Source organism: Crocodylus siamensis, chromosome 11, assembly GCF_052110815.1.
Source record: "Crocodylus siamensis isolate JL-2025a chromosome 11, ASM5211081v1, whole genome shotgun sequence".
Lineage (NCBI taxonomy): Eukaryota > Metazoa > Chordata > Crocodylia > Crocodylidae > Crocodylus > Crocodylus siamensis.
In genome coordinates this window covers 63797768-63814710 of record NC_143405.1, presented here as the reverse complement: position 1 = coordinate 63814710, position 16943 = coordinate 63797768, and the positions used below count along the sequence as shown (strand labels likewise).

General features: G+C 44.0%; 2 protein-coding genes across 3 annotated transcripts in view; both read left to right on the top strand.

Annotated features, from left to right (window-relative positions):
• SYNPR (synaptoporin) overlaps window positions 1-2158 on the top strand; it is a 117729-nt gene extending 115571 nt beyond the window's left edge. For both annotated transcript variants that reach the window (XM_090022569.1, XM_090022570.1), the window contains one exon: window positions 351-2158. In XM_090022569.1, coding sequence (XP_089878695.1) covers window positions 351-617 — 267 coding nt within the window. In that variant the 3' untranslated portion in view covers window positions 618-2158. The remainder of the gene's footprint in view (window positions 1-350) is intronic.
• A 7508-nt stretch (window positions 2159-9666) lies between these two features.
• Window positions 9667-15959, top strand: SNTN (sentan, cilia apical structure protein). The gene is made up of 4 exons (XM_090021856.1): window positions 9667-10418; window positions 11058-11092; window positions 12369-12508; window positions 14750-15959. Exons 1-4 carry the CDS (start codon window positions 10309-10311, stop codon window positions 14906-14908), a joined length of 444 nt encoding a protein of 147 aa, XP_089877982.1. The 5' UTR covers window positions 9667-10308; the 3' UTR covers window positions 14909-15959.
• The last annotated feature ends 984 nt before the right edge of the window (window positions 15960-16943 follow it).

Genomic DNA, 16943 nt, shown 5'->3' with positions numbered 1-16943 from the left:
ATAATCAGGATTTTCCCTACCTGCCTCCCATCCTGCATAAGTACTCACCCCCATCATAGCTACATGAACTAAAGTACATCCTTTGTAGTGGAGTCTAAAAGTCAGTTATTCATGATTATGTTGGACCAAGAGCAGAGGTTTGTTTCAGGACCAAGAGCAGAGGTTTGTTTCAGGACCAAGAGATCTGCTCCCAATACCTACTGGGAGAGGCGGTCTTTAGATATGCCGGGCTCATTTCAGTCTGAAACATTGCATTGCCTGTATTTGACGTTCTCTCTCTGTATATATGTATGTATTTTGGCTGTGGGACCATGACTGTGTACTGATGAGTTGCTTTGGTTCTTGTTTAGGTCTTTGGATTCTTGAACTTTATTCTCTGGGCAGGCAATATTTGGTTTGTTTTTAAGGAGACGGGTTGGCATTCCTCAGGCATGAGGCACCCTCCAGACACCATGGAGAAACAATCGAGCAGCTTTAACCAAGGTGGCTATAATCAAGACAACTACGGGCCAACTGGTGGGTATAACCAACCAGCCAGCTATGGCCAGGTGGGTGAATACAGCCAGCAGCAAAGCTATAGTCAGAGCGGGCCAACTTCATTTGCCAATCAAATTTAGCATCCGCAGAGTTTGCATTTTTGCCTCTGTTCAATGTAGACAGTTTAAAACACTAAGTTGCAGTGGCACCAGATTTTTAAAGAGTTTAAATAAGTTAACACAACAGAGTGTTTCATGTAATTCAAGATCTAACAGCACCTATTGAGGCAGAGGGGTGGTGGCTTGAGGGTTATATTTGGCTTTTTTTTGTGACTAGATAACTGGTGACGATGTATTCATCGCAGGTGGTGATTTGGAGTAAGTATTGTTGTATGTATTGTATAGATAATTTTATGGTAGTTTTGTATGTGTATTAAGATGGTAGCAGCATTTTGTAGCCTCAGATCTGTAGTACTTAATATGCATAACATAATGAAGTAGAACTGAGTTTCCTCCTACATTTTGGTGAAAAACAGAAGTGCTTTACTATTATTTCAAACTGTTCCTCAGTAGATCACAATGCATGTGGCATTGTTCCAACGTTTCAAGACTGCCTGTCTGTGACCCTTTAAAGTATTTGTTTTGATTATATTTTTATTTCAGAGGATTTTATTATGAGTTATTATTTCAGTGAACTGATTCACATGTGATTTAGTGCATGAATAAGTCGCTTCACACAACAGAATGTTTTGGACTATATACCTGGAAGTTTCCAATTTCTGCTACTACTTTTTGTTAAATGTACGTTTAAAAAAAAAAAAGTAAGCATATTTTATATATTTTGCAGAGTTGAATATATGGCTTACCCGAGTTCTGAATGCTTTGTAACTAAACTGTTTTTCCTTGAAATGGCATTCAGTAGTATATATGGTAACTGGCCAGTGTTTATTCCATTTAACTAAGCTAAGTATTCATTCTATACATCACTATTTCTATTGATGTTTGTGACTCTTTTCATGTGAGCTGTGAAAAATAAGGACCAAGTAACTGTGTTATATGTTTACAAAGGTATTTATTTAATTAAGCTAACAGAGGTGCAGAGATCAGGACATAAAACCATGTAAAAATAAGCCGCATTGTATCCTACACATATTACAACAAAACATGCCAAGCGCGTGTCTTGTTGAGAGGTAGTTTATAACGCTTAATTATTCTGTTATCTCCACTGAGAGTATTTCTGTGTTGTTGAAAGATCATGACAGTTGTGTCCAGGCATTATGAAGAATGTTAGTTTGAGAAAATATAGCAACGCTGACCAAAAACACACCTGGAAGATCTCCCCCTAAGATGTATAAAGCTAGCCCCACAGCTGTGGATAACTGTTTCCTTGCTTGCTATATAGCACATGGGATACTGAACAGCAAAAAGACTCATTTTTATCCCTCCTTTCTTGCTCAATTTGAAGCGAGCAGCAAAACACGCCAGTCAAAACTGATCATCTGCATTTCTAAATAAAAGTGTATTGGTATGTAATATCATTGTATCAGCTGTAATGTTGAAAGCATCTTAGCCTCCAACAGCCTAGTCTCTTATATGATCATTGTAACCAATTTATAGCTACTTGGTAGATGAATCTATATTGTGATATCTATTTGACCCTAATAAAGTTATTGCATACAATGCATGTTTGGAGAGTATGGTGATATTACAGTAGTGTAAACTAACCCCAAAGGCCGATGGATTATTATCAGTAAGTTTTCTCTGTCTAAATGCATAGAAAGAAAGGCTTAATCACTTCCCCCTTTTGGTCTGAAAGAAGAAGAGCTAGCGCACACATCAGGTTTAAACAGGCCCATGGTTATCTGTTCACCAAAGACGTGTATGGCCAGGTAGAGACATTACACACCAGTAAAAGTATATCAGAAACTGGTCTATACCCATAACAGAACAGAAGTTTGGCACACACAAACTGGTTTAAAAACAGACAAACCTCGGCTATGATTTGCCCCCGACCAGAGAGTGAATGAGTTTTCTCTTCATATGATTTCAGCTGTTGACACATCCCTGCCTATGATATTGCTGTAGCTATTCATATTGCATCTACGTGTGCCAGTGTAAAACATATACAAATGACTTTGGTAAATAATATATGGCCAACTTTTATCTCTGTTATTCACACTAAGTGCTGTCTTCCTCTGCAGGTAGTCTTGTCTCTTATTGACCTAACTGGGACTGCAGGAGGGGAAGCATTCAATAATCGGAGTCAAGCCACCAAAGCTGCTGAGATTTAATTTTTTTTCCCCCAGTTTGCCTTTTCTTTCTTCAAGGAAGAACGGTTTGTGCTCGCAAGACACACTTCAAGCTTTTCTCTGCAACCAGGAGGCCCAGAATTTTACTTCATCTAGTAAATGAAAATGCACACAGGACCACACAACCACAGGAGCTGAGGCTTTATTGATTCGGGTTAATATTGCAAGAGCTGACACCATTGACATAAGAGACTGACTAGCAAAACCCAGGTTCAGTTGCTTGACAAGCAACAACAGCTGTCTTGCAAGTGAACTGTGCATTTGCATCAGCTCCAAGTACAATCAAACAGTCACGGGAAGGACAGTGTTAAGGGGAGGGCCCTTATGGTTCAGGAAAGGACCACGGTATAATCGTGTGCGTCTTGCAGCAGGCCAAAGGAGGGAAGGCAGCACAGCGGCAAATATAGCAGGGAGCAGAAAGCAGAGCAGCAGACTGATCAGGGAGCAGAAAGCAGAGTGGCCTGTTGGGCAACGGAAGGAGCTCAGTGTGGCACTGGAGGAGGGTGTGGGGCTTATCCGTGGCACACCTGCCAGAAAGGTTGGCGTCCACTGCTTGAAGAATAAGTTGTACAGGCAGTTTACCGATACTCAGTGCAAACAAACTGATGGCTATTGGACATGTCCTTTGGGTGCTGTGGTCCTCCTTGCCAGGGACACTGGGAGTCTTTCCTCCTTCTGACTTCTCCAATTACTCTAATGTGACAAAAGCAAACATGAAAACTAAAACTGTAGCTGGGGGGTTGCTTGAACATCTTGCCTGGGTGAAAGTCCCGTCTATGCCAGGGACTTTATATGCACCCTCTATGGCAGTCTGATGAGCTGTGGGTTCATTTGACTGGGGAATGCAGACTACAGCAAGAGGGAAAACATTGATATAGGGCATATCCTGATTTAAGGCAAGTGGCAGTCTAAACTCCAGCGTCCTTTTTGAAGGCCTGTTTGAATGCTGCTGACAGACTGATTGCCTTCCCACTGAATTATTCCTGACTATACTAAGGCTAGTTAAATAAGTAGGTCAGCTTTGAAAAACATGTTCCTTGATCTTCTCTGCTGTCCTTCCTGCTCTTGCCTCTTCCTTGTTCTCCATTGCCTGACTGAGGGCGGGGAAAGGAGTGTTTCTCTAACCTACTCTTAAAAGCTGAAGAGTGAAGAGAATTTCACAGCCTCTCTAGGGAACCTGTTTCAGCACTTAACCAAATGACTAATGAGTTCTTCCAAACAACTTCACTGTTGGTCGTTGCAATTTAAGCCTATTAATTCTGGTCATAGACACAGCAAACAAGTAATCACTGTCCTCTTTATGACAGCTCTTTTTGTGTTGAAGATTGGTAGCCGATGCCTTCCAAATCTTCTCTTCTCTAGATGTAATCATCCCAAGTCCTCCAACTTTTTTAACATGCAGTGCTCTCGATTCAATCTCAATCAGTAGCCAAATCTTATCTCTTTCCCGGCACTGAGTGGGTCCATAATTAATCATAAAAGTTTGGTAATGACCAAAGCTCATGGAGGTGCTGAGATTCTGTCACAGGTATTCATAATGTGCCCGTTTAACTTTGCTAGCTTATTTATTTCCAATTCGATAGGCTATGAATTAGGAAGAGTTAGTAAAGTAGAGCTCTAGTCATGAATGATTCCTGGCAAAGTCTCTGTTACATTGATGAAAAAAGCTGTTGCATGCATTCATCGCATCTGTCTTTATTCTGCCACATGCCTCATCTTCAGAGCTTCTCAGTTAGAAATAGTTTTAAAAAATACCCAGAAGAACAGCAGTCATCTTACTCATCAAAAATACTTTCTTCCTACTTCTTTAGTAGCTCTGTACCCAATCAAATCATAAGCCTTTTGCTTTTCTGTTCTACTGACTTCAAGCCCGGTTGATTTAAAACTTTCCCATCTCTATAACCAACATGCTTCTGAACCTGCACTTTCCCTGCCACCACAGCCCTTTCCTTAGCATTATATTTTTATTCCTCCTTTTTAAGAAACACCATAGGTGGGGTTTTTCCCCCCTTCTTGAATCCTTCCAATGTCAGAAATCAGCTGCATTTCAGGATTTATATCCATTGCTGCTTCTTGCATCATATATGATCTGAAATTCATAGCTAATGTAACGATGTCAGTGGTCTGACATGAATTTATATTGGAGAAGGGGGATGCTTGTCATCCCACCCAACTGCCATTTCTTTGCTTACATTTTCACCCTTGCATCTCTTTAAGAGGAGTTCAGTTTTCTGTTACACAAGGTTGGACTTCCATGAAAGGCTCTCTTCAATGTCCCTTAATATTTTTACTTAGTTCTGGGATGATACCTTGGGCAGGTGCTTTGGGTAGGTGAATAATTTACCAAAGGAGAAGTGTTTCACTCCTTATGCGTAGGACTTTTCAGAGGCACCTGATTTCCATAGGATACCATACTGGTTTTGTTAGATTTCAGCCAGGTGTTACGGAGCAGAATTTGGCCCTACTTGATATACCATATCCAAAATATGCCCAGACTTGAAATGACAAATGATCTTTCCCTGCAGATGAAGACCAATTCTAATAGCTTCTCCAAGTGACATTTCACCTGCTTTATCTCCCGCAATGGGATTCATTAATATTTTAATCATTAATGACCCCAGAGCTAAACTGCAATCTGAGAGCTGCACAATCACATACTTATCTCTGAAAAGCAAATTCATGGAGGATTACTGGAGCTGAAGTTTTTCTGCTAATGTGTCCTGGATTTATCCCATAGCCCTGTGCATGCCTGCCTCCAGGTGCACAGACCTATGGCTTCTCCTACACCAGGCAGGACTCTATATAGTCATGCTTGACAAGCAAGAATGAGCTGGAAAGTTGTTTCTGGAAGGTGAAATAAATTGGGAAGATCAGGGCTTCAGCATATTGGGGTCTGTTCCTGCTCCTAGCAGAGCCTAGGTTACTGCTGAGCAAGGAGTGCACCCTGGAAAATGTGACTGCCCTGTTTTGAGTGAATTGATTAAAGCCAGGGTGTGTTTCAAAGTGAAGATGAGATGATTTAAGATGAAGAGCAATTGTTGCAATGATAACGCACCATGATAGATGGTGGCGCATTGCGCACCTTGTGACAATGATGTATCAGCTGCTCCCTGAAGCTGCTTTGTAAGCCTCTTCTTCAGGTCACTGGACAAACTGGCATGAATGCAATAGTGGTAGCTTATTGCTGATTGTCAGATGGCGACGTGACAAAGAGCTCCTAGACAGCACTGCGTTGGCTGGGCCAGCAGACTTCCCATCATTTGCAGAAGCTGGTGTAGTTTGGGCAGCAGAAAAACTCCTGCCAATAGATCTGTTGCTAGCTACACCAAAAACTGTAGCTACACCCTTGCACAGATGGTGTAGTTGCAGTGTAGCTATAGACCCAGTCTCTGGTAGGAATGGCACACACATCTCCATCCACCCTGATCATGCACCAGACAACTCAGCGGTAGATGGGGAAGAGAGTCTTCTTTGCCAATGGGGCAGGACTGAGCTGTCAGTGATGGCTCTAAAAGCGCAGCAATACCCAAAAGACAAATGTTCCCAGAGTTGCCCTCATCTGTATTAACTTTGCAAAATCCCAGATGCCTGGGAGAAACAACCAACAGAAAAGTAATGTGAGAAATAAACCAGCTGCTAGGAAATCAGTCTGTAGCAGCAATGGTCAGGCCCTGCACATGCCAGGTACTGAAATATGCTGGTGCAGGTGAGCTGGAGGAAGGCAGCCAGCAAACCTCAGCAGGGAAACTTGGGAGCAGTGCAACTCTCCTGCCAGAAGAACAAGTTATTTGTTTAAACAAAAAAAGTAGGATTCCACCAGGGAAGAGTCTAACCAAAAATCTCTGAAAAGTCCATTAAAAAAGATCTCCAGATGGCTCTGTAATGCCCTGCAATGTTTGCACTGCAGCCTGTGCAGAAAGGTTTTGCTGTATCAGACCCCAGATCCTTTGTTTAGTGATATTGAAAAATCTCTGGTTATAACTAGAGTTGTAGAAACCCACACAGACATCAGGAAAATTTGGACCTAAATAACAGTGATTGACTGTGCCACCTAAAAATAGGAGTTAGCCTGAAGATGATCAAAATAACGTGGAGTTATATTCTTGTCCTTCTTTTAGCCATTTAAGGTATGGAGAATATTTCCGATGCCCTTGGCAAAAATCAACATTAAAGCCAAGTACCCTTTAACAGGGTCAATTAGATTCAGTAATAGGCTATATTAATAACTTCAATTTGTGCACATGAAGATAAGAGCCACCAGAGCATTAGACACTACCAAAACCCCGTCCCCACAATATCGTATTTTCTGGGGTGCAAATCAGCTTCACATCTGCTCCAGCAACGCTTCCCAGCACTGGTTTCAACCAAGAGATATCAGTGTGAGGAAATAATAAACCCTCCCAAGTCCCTGGGTCTTAGGTTTTAGATGCATTTCTCCTAATATCCATTACACTGTTAGCCTTGAGTCCCAGCATAATCACGCCTTGACTTAGGCAAGCCCGAACGTGCGTGGTTGTGCTGTTGACAGGCTTATCTCTATGGAAGCCAGGGCTCTGGTACAAGGTACATATTGCTTTAGAAATGAGCTGTCCCGAGTCGGAGGCATGTGAAAAGGGAAGCAGCTCTGAACGGATACCAGACAGCAGGCCTTCTCCAACCGCGGAGGATTGTATGCCCAGCTGCTGCTGCCACCAGCATGCCTGCATGCAGCTGTGGGAATGTGACATTCAGATAAAACTGGCAAATTCATTCATAATTATTCACGTTGCTTTCCACGCACATAGGCAGGTATCAAGATCAATATAATGTGTCTCTAGATACAATACAAATGCATTATAATGAACCCCCGTGGGACCAGGAGAAGAGGCAATTATGAGACAGCATTCCCTACAACAGGCTTAATCAACCCTCTATATCATAGTAATGAAAAAAAAATCAGTTCCTGCTTTTGGGGTGGTTAAAATTATAGACAGGGTTAGCGAGTATGAGGTTGTACCGCACATGTATAATATTTATTTATTAACTTGTTATGCTGCCTTCACACAAAAAAAAAGCTCAGGGTGAATTATATAGCCATTTATTTTTTGTTCTGTTCTTTATTTGTGGGCATGTCTACATGAGACGCTTACTGCGCATTAACCTAATAACACTGCGAAGTAGTGCGTCATAGCACAAGCGGTGCTAATAGCCTGCTGTGCAGTGTTACAGGTACTCCTCACTTAATGTCATCCCGGTTAACGTCGTTTCATTATTACATCGCTGATCTATTAGAGAACATACTCGTTTAAAAGTCGCGCAATGTTTGGTTATAACGTTATTTGGCCGCCACCTGATAGTAGGTAACTACTGTGATGTAATTGGATTCACTTAACATCGTTTTACTTAAAGTCGCACTTTTCAAGAACGTAATGATGACGTTAAGTGAGGAGTAGCTGTATTAGGCTAATGCGCAGTAAACATCACTAAAGAACCATGCACTGGTACTACTGTGCAGTAACTCTAGGTACTGGACATTTAGTTTAGTACTAGTATCTAAGGCGCATTAATGAATGTGTAGACATGCCCAGTGTGTATCTGTGCTTAAAGCATAAACGCAGGCTGTGCCAATGGAAAGTAGCTTGGGACCGTGGGATGTGATCGTGCACGGGGGGAATTGCATCCTTTGGGCTACTCTCTCCGGTGTAGGTTAGCATGCCTTCTCGAACCCATTCTTGGAGTTCAGAAATCCCTGAGGGCTGGGAAGCCACGGGAATACAGTCTGCGGTCAGATCTGCACTGGCAAAAGAAACAAGCAAGCCCCAGGTTGTCTTTGCGAGGCCATCGCCCGACTGTGGCATCAGCTGAAATCCATGGCACAAATTCTTATCTCGCTCTTATTTTTATTTTGGATGCTAGGACCAAAGGTGCTTTATGTTTTGTAGATAAGCCATGATGTAAAGCAGTCCATGCCTTGCTGTACGGCTCCACAGATGTAAAAAAAGAAACATCACTTCAACATGATAGCGAGAGCTGGGGTTTTTTTTTCTTCCTAGTTGATGGCAGATTACTAAGCCTGAATTCTTGTTTAATTTTAGTGTGTTAATTGATGGGATAATGAGCATTGATTATATGTGTTTTGGCTGCGTCACTGCAATTACGGGCTCTGTTTTATTCATGAGCCTATCCCCAAGAACACACTAGAGATCTAAGACAGCTTAAACCTCTCAAGAAAAAAGGCCCCGAATTGTTTGAGTAATGACAATTTTAGATGGGAAATTAAGGGTTCTCTTTTCACATACTTTTTAAGATAATTAAAATCTAAGAACAGTAAGGTGGCGAACATCCTTATTCATTAGCCTTCAGTAATTTAGCTTCTGCTAAATGAGGAAAACATTTTAATTCTCTAGGCCATCTGTTGCTGTCTCCTTTGAGTGTCCTGTTACATAAAGTCTCATCCTGAAGAATCTTGTCATCAGCACTGTATCTTGCACCAGGAAAAATGACTTGGAAAATGATGAAGTTCCTCTCTGTGCTGGCCCACCTGGGAGGAAAATACTGCCAATAGGACTTTCGGGTCAAAGAAGTGCTGTCTAGACATCTGTGAGCAAAGCCGCCAGAGACATGCCAATGGCTGTTAGATAACATCGGTAGGAAATATGCAGCGAGTGGAGGTATGGCAAATAATCCCCCCCACCAGTTGTTGTGCTGACAAATAACACGGTGCTTCCCATTTTTATCGTGTACCACTGATCTGTCCTTCAGGTCAGTGATGTTGGAAGTGGAGAACACCCACTTCAATGAAATGGAGGCATTAGGGTGGGTTCAGTCTTGCTAGTAGTCCTGGATAAGACAGACCCCTGCTCCTCCTCTTGCAATGTGGGAATACAGATTTGATACTCATTGGAGCAAGCTTTGGTCCCAGGCTGGGGAATCCCTGGTTTCTATTCTCAGGTGAGATAACACTTCCCTAAGTATGCAGTCACCCACTGCGAGAAATAGGTGCCTCTGAACCAGTGCTGTGGTCCATCCCTCACCTGCAAAATGGAGATTTTAGGGGAGATTCCCTGGCTTCTCATGGTACCACGAGGACAGAGTCTGTCCCTAATCCCCCTGCCTGGGGGGTGCCTTCAAGGATGGTGAGTGCCCAGGGGGCACAGAGGCTCCTATGCCACCCCCATCACAACTTGTACCACCCAGATCACTCCCCAAGACAACAACACCGTAGGTGTAGCATAGGTGGCTATTTATTAGGATAGATGTAAACTGAGTTCTAGTTGACTTGCTCAGGCCCTGTTCGAATCTAGCTTGCTCCCTCTTCATAAGCAAAATAAACAGCACCGTCTACCCTCCGGTACCTGGGCATGGGTTCAAACAGGTTGCTGCAGGCTGATTTATTTAGCTAGCTCCACGCTTGCCAGGAAGTGTTTACATTATTGATAGGGCCTGCTGAAGGCAGGCTGTGTTAGCAGTGCTGAGTTGGGATCTGCCTGTTTGCAAGGACTCGAGTTGCTTGGAGATCGTCACTAACGAGGCTGTTGTGAGAGATGTGTGGCTGCACGGCCAGCTCTGCGAACACCAAGCAGTCCTCTGTCCCTCGGCCCGGCGTCACTCCCAGCAGGGAAACCACTTCAGCCGCAGCCAGCATGCCCAAATGGTAAGGCACCGCTCTGCTCTTTGCCGTTTTCCTAATCCAGCCCTCGTCCTGAAATTCGCTCTCCATTCAGATTTGTCTGCATCTACCGGGAGAGTGACGCTCCACAGCACGCACATTGGCTGGGCTGTAATTAGCTTGCAGCACTCAGTAATCAGGCTTTATATTTTAATAGCAAGTCGATAGAGCCTGTCTGGCAGGCTCTTGGCAGAGGTAATGCCCAAGTAACCCTGCATTGCACAGTGGAAACGGGCAAGCGTGGAAGCTGCCCAGACCCTGCTGGATTTCTCTGCAGATGCACTTAGATCCCACATGAACAATGAATGTTCCCAGGAGGTGAGGAGCATTTTAGCTCCCACTCGCTGTGATGTGGCCCAGGCCAGCAGCCCAGATACTCTCTGTTCCCTGTATCATATAATAGGAACTACAGGCCAGCCTCTAAGGCTGAGGCTCAGAAATGTTTTTGTAGCTGGAGTTTAAGATATTGCTTTTTGCCCTGTGGAGGAAACCCAGCTTCCCTGGGATGTGGGGCAGGGTGGAAAGCACTGGGTCTGTGGGGTGACACAGCAGGTGGGAGTGGACAAGCTGATGTGTGAGGGAATGACGACTCCCGTATAACTATGTCTTTCCTTTCGATACTAGCATACCCATCTCCAAGCAGCTGGCCTCGGTGAAAGGTAAGGGCACTCCCTTCAGTGTGGCTGATGGGTTTTACCTGCCAAAGGGAAAAGCATCCAGTGCAGCGAATCGTGAGGGCCAAGGGGAAATTTCACTCTCTGGCATGAGCCCAGAGCAGAACGGAGAAGCCCCTCTGTCTTGTGGCAGCCTTGAGTGCTTGCTACAACATGCTGCCAGGGCTCCTGCAAGCAGGGGCCAGAGACTTTGGGATATGAGGGGAAGGCGGGCATGCAAAGATAAGGAAAGCCAGGCTGGGTTGCATTTCCTGGGGAAACTGAGATGTGCGGGGAAGGGGAGTAGTGGGGTGCAGTTTGACCTCCCTCGCCTGAGCCTCTATATTCCCTGCCCATCCTTACCCAGTGGTACATGGCACAGGGTTGCCATTGTGTCCTCCCCATGTGCAGTAAGCTCTCCTAACAAAGCCAAAAAGTGAGCTCAAGTCTCATGCCAGTCTTCTGCACTGGGGTGGGTGTCACCCACTGTCATACAGGGGTTCGCGGGGAAGAAAGAGTCTCTGCCCTGCTCAGCAAAGCAACCCAGATGATGGGTGGGTGAAGCAATACAGCCAGAGGCAAGGCAGCCCAGGGAAGCACCATGCATTTGGGGAAGAATCAAAATCCAAAATTTTTTGGCTGGTAGCAGAAAGATCTTTCAGTCCCAAATGTGTTTGAATTCACCCCATGATGCACCATCATCTCTTCTTTGTGACAGAGGTGCATTCTGGGAGAGGGAGCCTGGTGCACAGTGGAAATCAGGAACGCAAAGTGTGTGCGCCACGGCTCCCCCAGGGCACACCAGCAGCATTTCAAAGTCGACGTGCTTCAGTTTGCAGGCACAAAGCACTCAGGGATTCTTATTTTTTTTTAAATCCACATTTTCACCCTGAAAACAGACCCTTGTTGCATGGTGGAGAACTCCATTTTCCACCAAAAACTGGAGAATCTGGGGGGAGACAATGCAGGAGGCAGGTGTGACAGTGTTCCCATTCTCTCTCTGCATCAAGGGTGATGAACTAGGCCCGGGCTCTCACGCGACTCACTTCTTGTTAGCCTCCCTGGTTATTATTTGTAGCATAAAGCTCAGGTCTGTTTTATGAGCATCTTGCAGCGGGTGTTGCTGCCTCTCGAGTAATAAATTCCAGGCCAGCTCCTCAACTGGTGAATGGGGCCATCAGCTGCAATGGAGCGATGCTGATTTACACCAGCTCAGGATGCCTCGATGGCACCATGTCCTTCGATCCCACAAGCCTTTGCCAACGACGGCTACTTCCCTCAGCTCTAGGGAAAGGCTCGGACCTAGAAAAGGCTTTTGCCACCGCAGCCCTGGTCTATAGCAACGCTGCCGACCCCGAAGGCAAACTCAGCAAAGCAGGAGCCAGGACCTTGCTGCAAACCCAGTTTGGGTGTTTCATACAGGTAAGTGGATCAGCACACATATCCGGAGCTGCACCCGTGCCCCTGCACGGCTCGCTCCTGCTGCCCACAATGGTTGTGGTGTCTGCACCACCACGGCAAATACCCAAACCAAACTCAAGGCCCCTTTCCGTGCAAACCCTTTGCCTTTCCCTTCATTGCCAGTCAGGTCGCTCTCCAAGCTGGGAAGGCATTTGCAAGGCTGCCGATACATCACAAGGATTGTCAGTTTGTTAATCCCAAATGAGAGTTTAACGACTATGCAAATCTGATCGTGATGGATGAGTTACCTTGTTTTTATTCCTGGCTGCCTCTGCGCGCAACGTAAGACATGGAAGCAAGAAACAACCTGCCTGCATTTTCATCAGGAAGGCAAAGCAATTGCAGGGACTCATACAAAGAGGAGGCGCTGGGTGTTTTTTGGTAGGAAGAAATACACGTGTGTTTAATTAGGAGTCCAGAATCTGCCAGAACATCATCACCATCTGACACGAGGGCCAGACTTACACCCCCAGGCCAGCTGGAGCCATATAAATTGCAGGATCGCAGATGACATCCTGACAGAGTGGGCTGAAAGGCACCATTTTATCAGCTCCTCTTGCCAGGAGGGTTGGGGACAGCTAAAACTGGGATCTCATCCTCCTGGCCCTCCTACTTGTGGACTAAAACTCCAGAGCAGGGATGGGTGGTCAGCTAGGGGAAGGATCCATCTGAGATGGAAATCCTGGGGAAGGAGCATGGGCTGGGCTGCACCTACATAGGGCCAGCTCCTGTAATACATGTGCCCTCTGTTTCAGTAACAAAGAGGGGCAGTGAGGGAGCCATTTCCTGAATTTGCTGGCAAAACCAAGCCCTAGGCATGGTGTAGGGCAACTTAAAGGTGGTTTTGATATGCACTGTTTGGCAGTTGTTGCCATCCAGGGTTAGGAAATAAAGGTATCAAACTCAGTAGTGCAGGCAAAAAGCTGATCTTTCCTACAACAGGTTTATTGTGGGGGTAGCTCTAATCTAGTAATGCCTATATCCATAATATTTGCAGCCAGTGTTTAAACAAGGCCAGTTTCACAATGCTGAAAGCAATTAGGATCCAGCTCAACTAAGAGAAAGAACTGAAGCCAAAAAGCACGCATGGTAGTTTAGAGTGCTTAAGAATAAGGCTGGCAAAATACCAAGCTAAAGAGAAGGCTATTGTGATTAAGAAACAGTCTGGCTTAGGGAAGTGCAAGAACAAATACAGCCAAACGTAATAAATGATGGGAGGAGAAGGGAAATCTGACAGCTATGAATATAAATGGGAAGCTAGGAATTTTAGAAAAATTGATCAGAGACGCAAAAGGACCCAAGGAGAAATCAAAGGACAATGTGAAGGAGACTTTTAAGTGCATTATGAGCAAAAGAAACCCTAATAATGGCATCAGCCCATTACTAAGTTGACGTGGTCAGAGTCAATAATAATGTAGCTATAAAGGCAAAACTGACTATTTCCCTTCTAAGTTCAGAGATAAAACCAAGTATGTGGATATAATATGTGATGACGATTAAATATTTTCTATACCAAAAGCATCTCAGGAGGATGTAAAGTAGCAGCTGCGACAACCACCTTTTTTTAAATGAGCAAGTCTAGACAATCTGAATCCAAGAGTTTGTAAAGAACTGGCGGAGGTGTGTCCTGGACTGCTGATTTTTCAATAAGTCAAAGAATATCTGGGGAAGATTGAGAGGGGAAGAAAGCTAGTATCCCCATATTTTAAAAGGGTAAACAGGATGTCCTGGAAAATTATGATCCGAGCCACCTGATATCAGTCCCAGATAAATTTGTGGGATAGGACTTACTGCAGAATTAAGGGGAGAAATATAAGCAGTGCAAATCAACATGGGTTTATGGAAAATGGATCTTGTTAAATTAACGGGATATATATTTTTTTCTATGAGATTACAAGTTTTGTTGGTAAAAGTAGCAGCACTGATACAGTACGGCAAGGCATCTGACTTAGCGTTGCTCAAGATTTTGATTAGAAACCAGCATGATGCAAAATCAGAATGGCACACAAGAATTAGTTTAAATACTGGCTAAGTGATCTTGGGCTCATCACCGAGGGGGGCACTTTTTTGTGGAAATCAGAGAACTGGGAGCTCAATCTGTTTAACATACTAAAGAGACAAAATGACATAATATTTACATTCACCATAGAAAAGGCCGGAAAAAAACCCATAGTAAATAATCTCCATTAACATTTTTCGCAGGGCCAGGAGAACAAGCCAAAATACAAGGAAATTATTTCTGCTCTCGAAGAAGATCTGGATAACAAACTCGAGTTTGAAGATTTCATGATTTTGTTACTCAGCATTGCTCTGATGTCCGACCTCCTGCAAGAGATCAGAAATGTGAGAAACACCAAATGATCCACACTTGGCAAGAAGAATGAGAGATATAGCAGTGTACATAAGAGAAGTCGTGGCCAAGAGTGAGATAGCAGAGACAGACAATGCTGTAAATATGTCAGTACCTTAACGCTGTTTCCTTTTAAATAGAACAAAGTCTGGGTCAGACAGGGTGGAGCTCACTGTTAACTGGGAAGCTGTTAAGTGGTTCAAAAGGCTTTTGCTGTCTCTCTGCGACGGCTGCATTTCAACCATCATAGATACCACATTATTTGTTGATTAAAAATTTGGGCACGTGGAGATTCAGCCACAATCCTTGGCTATACAAACAACGGGCACCTATACACGTGCTGGATGTCTGATCTGATGTATGAATCAAGTCTGCTGGATCATGTTAATTAAAATGCTTCAGCAGCCTCCGCGTCATGTCTGTTTACCGTCTCCATGCTTCAAAATGGTGGTGAAGCGCTTGAACTAAACCATATTTGATGAGGTTTAGTTCAAGCAGCTCCGCCACCATTTTGAAGCATGGGGATGCTAATACACATGACGCTGCAGCTGTTTTAATTAAGAGCAGCTCTCGGAGCACATGTATAGATGCCTAGTGGTTATATGAACTTTACTTCTTGCTGCTTCCCACATGAAATCCAGTACACACCATAAACCTCTTTTGTATCTTGTCTTCTTTAGATGAAACGTTCTAAATTTCATTCACTGCTAATTATTGAAGGAATATTGACTACAATACTCAGAATGGGTCTTTGGCCTAAATATTGATCTAACTAGTAGAGAATCAACTGGGTGCTTTTAAGAATGTGTAAACCATTGTGCACTTGAGGCCATCCATCAAAACCAGTCACCTTGGAAAGTTAGAAAAAGTAACCCATCCAAATACTAAAGTTAATTGATTTCTTTTTTTTAACAGGTAATTTCTTTAATTTTTCTGATGATGTACAAAAAGTGTTCATAAATCACAAAGGTTACCTAAATTTGGGGATTCTGTGATGAAAAAAATGGAAATAAAGCTACTCCTCTGTCTAGGCAGGAAAGGACTTCAGTGGTTATATTAATAAAGTGGTTGTATTAATGACGCTGGTTCCTGGTTGGCTGCAGATCATCAGTGCTTTCGTGTGTCTTTCCATTCTCCATGATTATCCGACCAGGTAAGGGGCTGGCTTCCAGCCAGTTCATAACTTCTTCAAACCTCTACTCTCACACTCATCATAGAAACCCACAGCTTTTTTTAAAAACATCTTTCTAGCAAAAAAAAGAACAATCCCAAACCCCAGTTCTATGTTTTCTATTTTTAAATGGAGAAAGTGTTTAAAGAATAGGGGGGAAAAATTCCCCTACAAGAGCTTAACATACTCTGACAAGGCCATTATGGTGATGGAGCCAACTACAATGTTACAACCCCCCTAATTTTCTTTTTCTCTTTGCCTGAAAAAAAGGGAGAGACGAGAGATAACAGTTTTGCCTTGACATAGGAAAAGAGCAAAAATTAGCCTACTCACTGCTGACCTTTGGCGCTGAGATGGGAAAAGTATAGTCTTGGGATCTAGATTTAGCTCTTCACCATCAAATACGTCACAGCGCTTCCAAAACCCAACTGGGATTTTTGCAGCTGAGCTCCAAGCAGAAGACCCACCACCCATCGCTCCAGCAAGGGAAGGCCGACATCCGAACATGACATTAGCACGGGCTCGTGCCACCTGGGGCGAGATGGGGAAGGAATTGGTATGAGACACTGAAATGAAGGCCAACAGGTATGCAGGTGGTCTGATCACATCCCTGAGCCAGTGCCAGGTGCACAGGGTTGGACCGGAAGTGAAATCTTCCGAAATATTTTTCCTGCGAAGGAAAGACCGGCAACAACATCTGAGTGTGGGTTGGATGATAGGGCAGCACCAGGCATCACAGCACAGAGAAAGTAATGAAGAAGAATAGGATGCTTGCTTCTGGCCATTTGCTCACCCACCCTATAATCTCTAGTAATGGAGCCAACTATGCACCTGAGGTGGAAGGCATGTCTCCTCCCAACCAGTGGGGTTCGACT